Source organism: Nelumbo nucifera, chromosome 1 (assembly GCF_055504915.1).
Source record: "Nelumbo nucifera cultivar China Antique chromosome 1, China Antique-T2T, whole genome shotgun sequence".
Classification (NCBI taxonomy): Eukaryota; Viridiplantae; Streptophyta; class Magnoliopsida; order Proteales; family Nelumbonaceae; genus Nelumbo; species Nelumbo nucifera.
This window is the reverse complement of record NC_142649.1, coordinates 50,776,504-50,788,354: the sequence shown is the minus strand read 5'-3', so window position 1 is coordinate 50,788,354 and position 11,851 is coordinate 50,776,504. Positions and strand designations below refer to the sequence as shown.

Below are 11,851 nucleotides of genomic sequence, written 5' to 3'. Positions count from 1 at the left end.
AAATAGGGAGAGGTAGTAAGTAGGTAAATTAGAAAGAGTACTCTTAATCAAAATCACTCTCCCCCCAAAAGAAATGTATTTAGCTTTCCAGGAAGCCAATTTCTTCTCCATTCTTTCAACCACTGGATTCCAAATCTGAGAGAAAGTATATTTAGCTCCCGAAGGGAGCCCTAAGTACTTGACCGGAATATGGGCAGTCTAACAAGCTATAACTTCTACACAAACTTCTAGATTTGTAACAAGACCTACAGGGATAATCTATGATTTACTCAAATTAACCTTAAGGCCAGACACCACCTCAAACCAATTCAAAATTCCAAGCACCACCTCCAGTTGATTAGGAGAAGCATCAACAAAGCATAAGGTGTCATGAGCAAATTGAAGAATATTGACTTTTTCTTTCCCCGAAGCAATTGCTAAGCCCTCCCAAAGCACATTCTCAGCAGCCTTCTTGCTAAAGAGAGATAAAATTTTCATGACACAAATGAAGAGTAGAGGAGAGAGAGGGCCACCTTGCCTCAAACCTCTTGAACTTCCAAAAAACCCCGTCATTTGCCCGTTAATTAAGATGGAGAACTTAGGAGTCTTAACACAAACTCCGATCCCGTTAATTAAGATGGAGAACCCCATTTTCAATTGTAGTTTATGGTTTTTTTGTTCTTTTGTTTTTTGAATGGTGGATGTGGGAGTAATGTTTTATAGGTTTGTGTTAATATGATAACCATAGTGTTTAGGCGGATGGTGGAAGAAATGTTGTTTATTTTTTGCTTCCACTTTTTTGTAAATGGTGATGAAAGGGATTTACAAGGATGCTAATGTTGAATGGATGCAGTCCCCTTGTTTGTATTGGTGCGAGAATGCTAATGTTGATTACTTTACAGTCTTTTTTCATATTAATGAAGGGTTATTTGTATAAAGTAACTTGTTCCAGTGTACTTATTATTGATAGGCAATCCCTCATCACTTTAACCAACAATTGGATCTCATGCGCAAGGTTGGTCATCCCATTCTAATGGAGATCATGCAAAAAATTGGAATACAGTTATTGTTGGATACTAACCATTGGAACTTCACTACTAATTAGTTGATTAACTTGAATACAATGGCAAAAGGAACAACAATTATAATAGAACTACTACATTCTATTAACCCTTCCCATCCACAAAGGGATCAAGTTCTAGAATACAATTTCATCGGGATACAGTTCATTAACTACTTGTACATATAACTCTAATTCTTGTACATATACATGCCAAAAAATACAGCAATTAACACAATGAGTAAGACCCTCTTGGTCTTTAACCCTTCAGTAACTACTTCTTGGGAGGACTCCATATCATTAATACAACAATCAAAACTAGCTACCAGTTCATGAAGCTCTACAATGTGGCTTTCAGATTATAACTTATTTCCGAAACCCGAATAACAGCCCTCCTTCCACATTTACAATTCTTTGGCTTGTATTTAAGATACCTAACATGTTGACTATCATTTGTTGACTGAGAAGGTGACATCTCTGCAAATCAAAACATAAAAACCACCAAAATATTCTATGAAACATGCAAGTACAATCAAAAAATTTGTAATGATATGAACTAGACAAAATATTCTTTACTTTTTTCTTGAGAAAACAAGCTTTCACCAACTAATCTACCATATTAATTAGTTCTGGTATGATACATATTTTGGTATGCAAAATCAAACATTTTGATCAGTAGTTGCAAAACCAAACCAAAATCAAATATTTTCCCTAACTTTTTCCTTTCCCAAATCATAACATATGCTTCTGGGTTATTTTGCAACAAAGAAACATTGATTAGAACTGAAATGGTTCCAACGACAGCATTCCCTTGACAAGATGACTATTTTGCCCACATTTTTCGATGAAACATTTTGCACATAATTCTGATCTGAAAATTGTTCAAATCGGAACCACCTTTCAATTCAGATTCCGCCGAAACATTTTTAGATCAAAACTATATGCGATGCAATTCTAGAGTGGAGTTGGTATGAAAACTCCGTCAAATGTTAGGGGTGAAGCTTATCACATTTCTTCCCCATTCCTCTCCTTTATCATTTCTTCAATCGAGTTTGAAGAAAAAGGGATGGAATGGGCATGCTCAAAATGAAGAGGAATGTCGGAGTTGAGTGAAGCCTCATCTACTCTCTCGCTCATTCGACCCAATTGAATGGTTCTCTCTCCTCTCTCATTTGTTCAACACGGATTGAAGAGAAAAGGGTATTAGGGAAATAGGAAGAGAAAAGGGTAAAATGGTCCATATATTTTCATAAAGATTAGTTTTGGTATTTCAAAAATATTTAACCCACATGATATCACGTGATTCTTCTACGGTGAGTTACACCAGGTACTAAATCATCGCAAAATAAAATTTCGGATACTAGATTGTTGCATTTTTTAAAATTAAGGTACTAAATTAACACTTGGCCTACAGTACAGAGGGTATCAGGAATTTTCCCTTCATAAAATCAAAATCATCAAGATTACCGAATAAAATCAGTATCGGCTATCGCCCATAACATTTAAGAAACCAATAAAATGCCGTGATTAAAGAAAGCTGTGTTACAGTATTTGTATGCAAGCAAAATTCAGACAATTAACCAATAGGCATACCACCGATCAAAATGGAATCAAATCTTGGAGAGAGAAATCCACAAGATACGAGATCTTATTAAAAAGGAATACTTGAAAAGCAACAAAATGGAAGAGAAATACAAAGCCATTGGACCCAATGCAATCCGTTTACTGAGAAAGATACAGTATCCTCATAAATCATATCATGTCAATTTTTCAGCATTTAGTCCCCCTTAGAAGATGGGGGAAAGATCTAAAAAAGCAAAGAAACTAGCAACTAGGATACAGTCTTACTGCCCAGCTGTTTCACTCGATTAAATCCCTAAAGTAAAAAGGCTAACCTTAAACTAGGTTGTAATCTCCCACAGAAAGAATGTAAAAGCTGCAAAAAATCCCAAAAACAGAAAGAAAGCCTCAACTGGGGACTTAATGTGGCTAAAATAACTACACGAACACAATGGGTTACTAGTCATATACCTACTGCCGCTTCTGCCAAAATGGCAAAAAGATGAAATGAGGGGGAAAGAAACAAAAAATGAGGCTTACAGAAATCATACAGAACCTCTTCATAATTCCCAATGATGCAGCATTACCCAACCCAGGCACTTGCTATCAAACCACTTGAAGAATCACCATTAACAATGCTTCACTGCCCAACTTATACCTTCTTACTTCCAGTACTTCAAGCAGTAGCAGGCACCCTTGGTGCTACAGTCTTTTCTGTTTCATTAACAGCCAAACCAGCACGGTTCACACGGCCACCATATCCTCCATCACCACGGTTTGAAGATCCTCCCCTGCCACCACCATTACTCCTGTTAGCAAATTCATTCCTGTTGAAGTCATTCCGGCCATAACCTCTACCACCTCCATAGTTTCCACGGCCTCTTGCCCCATCATTCCTGAACCCAGTTCCCCGCCCAACTGGAAATCGACCTCTGTTATTCACTGCAAAAACAGCACCTTCTCATGATTAATTAGGCCTACATTTTTTATCAATAACAGCATAATTTTATTAATTAGGCCTACATCTGCAAAAGGAGATATTCTAAACATCACAATGGCAGATCCCCTACTACATGGTTCACACAGAACCTTTATGGGAGACAATTATGAGAGCAAATGGAACAGTCAATAGGTCAAGTCTAATCCAGATAGGTAAACCTAGTCTTAGACCAACCAATAAGACATCAAGACCAATTCATATAGAACCGAACCTATTTTCAATCAAGGCTTATAAGGTATAACCTATAAGACCTAATTATAAAAGACACGCTTTGGGCCTTCGGCTGTTAAATCTCTTGTTCTCGTTTCTCAAAATACTTTATACATCCCCTATAAAACAAAAGAATTTAGAAATTTTATGTGAAATTATCATTGAACTACTAGGAAAATATATAAAATGTTGGAAGTTATCTTTGTCATGTATATGTGTGGTTTTAATCACAACAAAACAGATAATAACGGTCAACAACCATATTATAATCAGGACTCAAAATGCAGACCCACACACTGCGCTAGGATCAGATTGATCTGGGTCAATTGGGTTTACTCATTACTGAGATCATTAAAGGCCTGGAAGTAGACAACCTGCAATGTCAATTTGGTAAATGTCCAGCAGTGAGAATAATTACTAAAACACTGCCATAGCAGTCTATTATCAAAACACCCTCCTAAATGGCTTGCTCCACAGTTCAATGTGGAGGATATATGCTGTAAATGAGAACCTCTTCTACTGACTAATAAAGCCCATCGTCATTTCTGGGTTACATCTCAGAGTCTCAAGCCCCCAATCCACTTGCAATTCAAAAATGGCAAATCTTTCCTTGAGGTCTAAAAAATGCCTAGGTTGTGTCAGAAACTTGGCAACAATAAAATTTAAGTTTATGCATATAGAGTATAGATATCATTTTATATAAAATGACAACAGGCTTATAGTAGCCTTTTACTGTAACTGAAACCTCAAAATATCCAGGAAATATTAAAGTAGGATTATCCCAACTTACCTCGAGAACTTGATGCCCGCTTTTCCTCAACAAAAGCTTGTCGACCTCCAATCATAATGGGTGATGCCTAAATTAAAAAATGTAAAATTTAGATAAATACCTCGAAAGTTTTAGTCAAAAACAGCTAAGTAATGAATTTCGGAAACAAGAAAAGAGTAACATCAAATTTAACAATTGGATGGGAGATTATATGTGCACGGTGCACTATGGCGCATGTCCACCTACCAGTATAGTTAATACTGCACTACACAATAATAAGTAATAATATTCAATCATGCACCAAGGTTAATTGATCCCATGTAATCCACAAGATGCAATTTAATGACAAGGAAAATTAACGGCCCCTGTTTACAACAATAATGATCAAAGTACATAGGCCAATCCACCTTACTTCAAAGGACAATGTTGTCAGAATTAGTCATCAGGACTAGTCAACACAGGAACCACCTCACCAACTCAATTGTTTTGCTATTGGTTGATCCATATGACTAAACACAACTTGTTCAACAAAATTCTTGAATGACAAAAATTAGGTATTTGGCCATGATAACACTAAGCAAAATAATATATTGTTATGATTATAGTCTTCTTTTTTTATCAATGCAAAGTGTTACTAGACCCATTAATTTGGAGATATCATGGTAACACTTTCTAGTTTTATCCTCAAATACTAATCACAGAACCAAGCTATTTGAACCAAGTTGCAGCCGCACCACCTTAAACACAAGATTTGCTTCATCTTGTATCCTAAATTGTGAAACAACCAAGCGAATTCAATTATTTAAACAAAAGAAGGATCCACATGCTGCCATTTCTAGGTCCATTAAGCCCATAGAGACTATTATGCCACTTAGTTCCCATCATCCCATGTAACCTCTTTCATCTATTCTTCGCACCTAGTGACTATTATCCATCAAATTTTGATATCAGAGTTGCTACCTTGCATACAGAACTCAAATAAAGAACAAATATCTCAAAACCGAATAGTTTCAATAACAAATTAACAATTCCAAGTATTGAATACAATAATTACAACTTCCAGAAGATAAACTAGAAGGGATAATGTAGAACAATTTCTTATCAATAGAATTTTTCATTAGAAATCAACACTGGAAGCAGGGGTTGATAAATATGGTAGAACTTAGAAGTCAGTTGTCCATTCATAATGTATTTAAAGATAATACCTTTTCTTCTTTTTTAAGGTTGACTTATTTCATTATTTGGGGGTCCCTAATGGTATACATGTACAGCATCTCATTGTATGTAGGACCTTTTGTTTTCATATTAATGAATACTTGCCTTTTTTCCAACCAAAAAGAAAAAAAAATAAAAAACAAAAAAAAACTAGAAGGGCTAATGTAGATGCATGAAATAGAAGTTGACAAAAGTAGAACCAGAACATAAACCATTTAGAAATTATAAGATGAGTGAGAAGAAAACAATAAAAAATGAAAAAAGACAACCTTCCAAAGGTGGAAAACATCTGGAAGGAAAAGCAAGCAATGCATCCAAATGTTATCTAACCCACACTAAGGATGAATAGACATCAAAATACTAAAAAGAAAGATTGGGAATATTCAACACAAGAAACAATCAAGTTTTATTCACTGATGAAAGAAAATATAATGATTCCTTTAATCAGGAATTGAGATGGAGAGAGAGAGATAAAGAGAAAGAAGGAAAGCCTGTAACTCAAAATAAAAAATGTAATAGAATGATCAGTTGACAATCTTTAGTGATCATTGGTCACATTAACAAGTGTATTAAAAAAGACACCAACAAAATAGCATTCAATTACAGCAATAGATGTAGTATACCTCTATTGCACTCTGCACAGCACTTGCCACCTCAAATTCAACAAAGCCAAAACAAAATGCTTGTTGCTGAAAAATAAGGATAATAAGTAATTGACAGATAAAACCAAAAAATGGAATCAACCACTTAGGTGACTGAAGTGGGATAAACCTTATTGCTCCTAACTTGAACACCATTAACCTTGATAGGTCCAAACCTCTTGAACTCTTCTTCAAGCTGTGCGGGAGTAGCATTCAGTGGCAGGTTCCTTATATAAATTGAGTGGCCATCACCTGCAACAACCATATGCATAATCTTCATTATTACAGGTACTACTCCTACATGAAATTACGGAACTAAAAAATGAACAAGGCCAGAATGACAAACCTTCTCCTTCTTGGTGACTACCATTTTCAGCAGCATTTGAGTTGGACACTGGTGTCTCATTTGCTGGAGATGGTGACTGAGTTGGGGCCATCTGTCGCTCTTGATTTGCTGGTCCTGGCCTCACAGGAGAAGGTGCTGGAGCCGACAGGGGTGCTGCATTCTCTTTCATAACCTTCACCTGTAATTATGATATCTACCTTAATAATCTGATATTCAAAGGATAAATAATCAAGAATATATGGAACCCATCAGCAAAGATATCAAAGGATAAATAGCCAAGAATATATGGACCTCATCAGCAAAGATCAGCTGCTTCTATACATCAAACCTTGCTACTAGAAACCCAGATTATTGCCTGTATGTAAATACTAATTAACAATGGAACATGCCCCATACTAATGCAATATCAAGTGATGTGCTTAAGCCTAGAAAGTATTATTATCACATGAGAAGCCATAAATAAGAAAGTAAGGAACCCGCAAATAAGTAAAAACTAAAAATGAATCCACACTTTCTGACATCTGAATGAATCAATGTGCACTTACAATTGAAGCATACGACTTCTTAGGCACTTCTTCTTGGACAGCAGAGCTAGACTCAGTAACCATCTGAGGTTCAATCTGAATTTCATCAACAACCTCAGACACAGGTGCTTCCTCTTCCACAACTGAATCACCCTCATTGTCAGAATGATTATAAACTTCCTCTACATTGACTTCTTCTTCTGGTACTGGTTGCTCCGTAGACTGATGTTCCTGTGCTGGAGCAAGATCTGCAGAAGCAAGGATTCTCAACATCAAATTGAGGTAAAAGAAAGTGGAACCTACTAAAACACATACAATTAAAGGTTTCACATACCCTGCTCTGGAGCAAGAGGTGCGACCTCGTCATTAGGCAACCCCTGGTTCCCATCATGAAGTTCCAACTCTTCCATGTACCTGAACATGTCATTCAAAACAAAGTAGCCTTTGTCCTGGGGAGCAAGGAAGAACGACTGAGTAAAATTACTCCTCACATTGTCCTTCCCAGTCAAATACCCAGTCACAAGGACAAGGACTCCACCATTGAACGAATCCTGCGCATCCACTGTCTTTATTTCTGCCCTATATTTGCTATAGTCGAGAGACAGTATCTTCTCATTGATAGTCTGACCAGAATCAAATGCCCAACAAAAATAAATCACAACCGGAAAACTATCTAAACCATGTCACTACATCTGGGTTGTCAAATAGCGGTGGGTCTACATCCTCGGTTTTGTTTTTCTAAGTTCTTACTCTACCAGATTGGATGAAAAAGTAACGGGTATAAAAGAAGAAAAAAATAAGCAGAACCCTTACTTGCATGGTTGTTACAGCACTCATGGAGCCATCGGTTTCGGGGCGGCCGAGCTTGCTAATATCCTGGTAGAACCGATACACAAGCTCTGGAGATTGATGCATGATATGGTAGTACTGGTGAACGAAAGCATTCCCGACCTGTAAAAAACCAAAAAATTATTTTAGAAAACAAATCAAACTGTAAGACAGATAAGTGCGGAGAGAGAAAACTAAAGACGATTTCCATCTCAATATATACCACTTGGGCAGTTGGGCAAGATCCGGCAGGTTGTTGCGACGCCATTAGTGATCGAGCTCCAAAAGCAATACTCTAATAGACGTAACAACCACTATCATCAGTGGAAGCAACAGAATAACGCTTTGAACCCTAAACATCAGGAAACTCTACCGGCAGTTGAAGGTATAGGAACATCTAAAGAACTAAACGCAGAGATCAATGGACATGGACTAAAAAACGGGGGTATCAAAACAAATAGGAAGATTAATCATACCTGGTTTTCTTCTCGTCTTTCTCCCGTTTCGCGCTTACTAGGGTTTTTCCTTTTGGATCTGAGAGAGGCGCGAGCAAGGGAGAGAGAGAGAGAGGAGCCGAGAGAGAAGAGGGGATTTTATTTTGTTGGTGTTTTGCTTTTGTTTGTTGCGACTTGGCGAGGAGTGTTTGGGTTTGGTTGTATTCTTTGGATTTATTTATTGGAAATAAAATTGTGTTATTCCTTTTTTTTCTTTGGATTTGGATTTGGACTTGAAGGCGGTGGTGGTGGGGCAAAGGCCCTGCTTGTATTTGCCGCAAGGAAAAGCTTTTTGTCTCTCCGGGACGGATGTGAATCGGGGTATAACTGAATCCGATGCGATGAACCAAATCTCATAAAGGTTAACTTACATTTGAATTTATTAAAGATAGTTGGATATTCGAATCTCATCCGGTTCAATTTAAGTTCGGTAAAATTTAACAAATTATCAAAAAAATCATAAGAAAAACAAAAATACAAGTATTTTTTTAATTATTTTATCATGTATATATGTATATATTTTTATAAAAAAAAATACAAAATACAATAGGGGTGATCTAAATTTGGTCCAATTTTTCTATTATTTGATTTAATCCAATTCAAAATTCTAATAGAAGGAGTATCCAAATCTAGTAAAATAGGATTGGATTCGAATCAGATCATGTTTGGGTTCATTTGCACTCCTAAATGGCATGACTTCCAAGTGAAAACTCCCAGCTTCCCTAATTGGGCCAATGTTTTCAAAGCATTTTGTATCTAGACGGTTGAACTATTCGACTCGCAAACAGGTCATCTTTCCAAGTAATCGTTGGACCATTGAACCCAAACAATGGTTCACAAACTGAGAATTGTTTTTATATTTTAAATATTTCATTATGTTTGTAATGGCATCATGAATTGACCGACCTGATCGAATTATTGATGCATAACTTAAAGGCAAAAATGATTTTATTTTTTAGTCGATTTTTAAAACATTGAATTGGGTATAGGCTGAAACTTGGGCCCTAATTAGGCAAGAACCAATGTTTTAAGACTCGGCCCGTATGATTGAAAATTGGGAATTGGTGGCCTTGCCCAATCAAATGACAGTTTTGGCGGGTTGGATGGATAAACCACCCAGTTAACCGGTAAAATGGGTGCCCAAAGAGCATTTGGATTTATACATTGGTCTAAGTCTTGAAACACTACTAAAACATTATCAACCGAAATCTTAGCTTGGCTTCGGTATGTTGGTTTGTGTTAGCCCAATCTTATAAAGTGTAATAGGGCTTATGACTAGGGATGTGAATGGGACAAGTTAAAGTGATGAATCGGTATTCATGTTAGGATCATGGTTTTCAAAATTGGATTGGATCGGACAGTCGGACCTGAAAAACCGAGAACCAATTAGGTGATCGGTTCCGTTTTCCTCAAACACCGAATTTTCTCCAAAACCATTGATTTTGGTCAATAAACCGTTGCACCGGACGATTAATTGTTTGAACGGTTTTGACCATTTTTAATTTTTTTATAATTTTTTTATGTTTTTGTTAGAATGGACTGAGCATTTGGTTCGAACGATCAAATCATTCAACCCGGTAACCGGACCCATAACCAATTCGATCACCAGATCGGTTTTAAAAACCATGGTTAGGATCACGTTCGGATGAGGTTGAGGCTGCCATGTGTGAATCTCAACCAATTGACAATGTAACATTGAAACGTCTATAAATATAGCCTTAGTTCTGAAATCTGAAGTTTGAAAAGCATAAAAAACTCCGAAAAAGCTTGAAAACCAATTCATAAAAAAAAATGCTTTTCTGCTATAATTTGACATCTAAAAAATGTATATTTTACAAATTTACCCCTCAATTTGTTACTTAAATAACAATAATGAAAATTGTTAAAATTTATAATGTTATACAAAATTATAAAATAATAAAAATATTAAATATCAAGAAATAATAAAATTAGAAAATTAAAAATAATAAATAAGATTAACAATATTAATAAAAAGATTAGCAATAATGAAAATTGTTGTGAGTTGCGCATATTAACTACTGAACATGTTTGATAGCCACCTTTTGTTAGTATTTGTGTTTTGTAAGTTGGAGATAGACTCCTACTTGGAGTGGTATTCTAAGTATGATAGGACTGGATTGAGATTAGTTTGATGGGGAATTAATCTCAATCAATGATAAAAATTGTTAAAGTCCTAATCACCTCTAGATGGGGGTTATAAAAACCACATAGTGGTGGACCCATCACTGTTAGCTTCAAAATCCAGAGAAACTAATAAACTCAAAAAAATGATAAAAAAAAAAGCACAACACAAGCATTCAACAACAATAGCTGAATCTCAGACTGGAATACAAATAAGTAAGTATGTCTGAATCTGATTTATTTCAAGTTCATCAATTGAATGAACTTAAAATCTTGCAGTTGGTATCAGAGTGAAGTTCATTAGTTGATGAACGGCTTGGTTGAATCTTAGTTATTAACAAAATTTCGATTTATCTCTAGTTGATATGTTTGAATCGTCTTTATTAGATTCGACTATTCGTTTCCGATTGATTCATCTTGGAAAAATTTTGTGTAATTGCTTGGACGTCTCCATTCGATTCGTCTCGGAAAGTCAAGTAATTGACGTCCTGGGTTGTTTGAACACCCGTCAGTTTTCTCTCTTTGGGATTTTAATTGGAAGAGCTATATTACAGCTAATTGGGTTTTTCAATCGGCTATTCTTCCTTAGCCCTTATAATAACTAATGAGTATTAATCAATGATTGCGGCTGCTAGTTTTCTTTAACTATTTATTTATTTTACTTGGTATAAAGGGGCTTTTCCCATCAAATAATTAATGATTGCCGGCTGTTATTTGTTTATTTTGACTTGGCACAAAGGGGGTTTTTTCCCATCAAAGAAAAGTGTTTAAAATAAAAAGGGAAAGGCGATATTTTAACTCATCGCCATCAATTGCCTCTTTTTACCCTTGAATTAGGTTTAAGTATTCAGAAGTTAAAACATAATTTCTCAAGGACCATTCTCAGTAACACCCTTGGATTTTGTCAGCTTGTTCAAATATTCTAAGAGAACTATATCGAATCAAAACTTGTTTTCCATCTATTTCCATCTTGTCAGCCCATTCAACGATTTAGACCCAACTAACTCTATTTCCATTCCTATTGCTTATTTGAAATATTATTTGTTCTATGTTTTATTTCATTTTGTTAGTCTTGAATTTTAT

The 11,851-nt window shown here is 35.8% G+C and overlaps 1 protein-coding gene across 4 annotated transcripts; it reads right to left on the bottom strand.

The window, feature by feature from the left end:
- Positions 1–2,656: 2,656 nt before the first annotated feature.
- Positions 2,657–8,777, bottom strand: LOC104589935 (Nuclear transport factor 2 (NTF2) family protein with RNA binding (RRM-RBD-RNP motifs) domain-containing protein). Of its 4 annotated transcripts, none has more exons than XM_010248414.3 (10): positions 8,609–8,777; positions 8,356–8,427; positions 8,118–8,255; positions 7,639–7,927; positions 7,326–7,552; positions 6,781–6,958; positions 6,565–6,686; positions 6,417–6,482; positions 4,600–4,666; positions 2,657–3,541 (listed from the first exon to the last, which is right to left on the bottom strand). In XM_010248414.3, exons 2-10 carry the CDS (start codon positions 8,398–8,400, stop codon positions 3,276–3,278), a joined length of 1,398 nt encoding a protein of 465 aa, XP_010246716.1. In that variant the 5' UTR covers positions 8,401–8,427; positions 8,609–8,777; the 3' UTR covers positions 2,657–3,275. The 4 variants fall into 4 exon arrangements, with proteins under 4 accessions (XP_010246716.1, XP_010246715.1, XP_088752838.1 ...); XM_010248413.3 differs by having other exon boundaries at positions 2,657–3,556; positions 8,609–8,758; XM_088896712.1 differs by having other exon boundaries at positions 2,657–3,556; positions 8,356–8,484; positions 8,609–8,691.
- Positions 8,778–11,851: the final 3,074 nt, after the last annotated feature.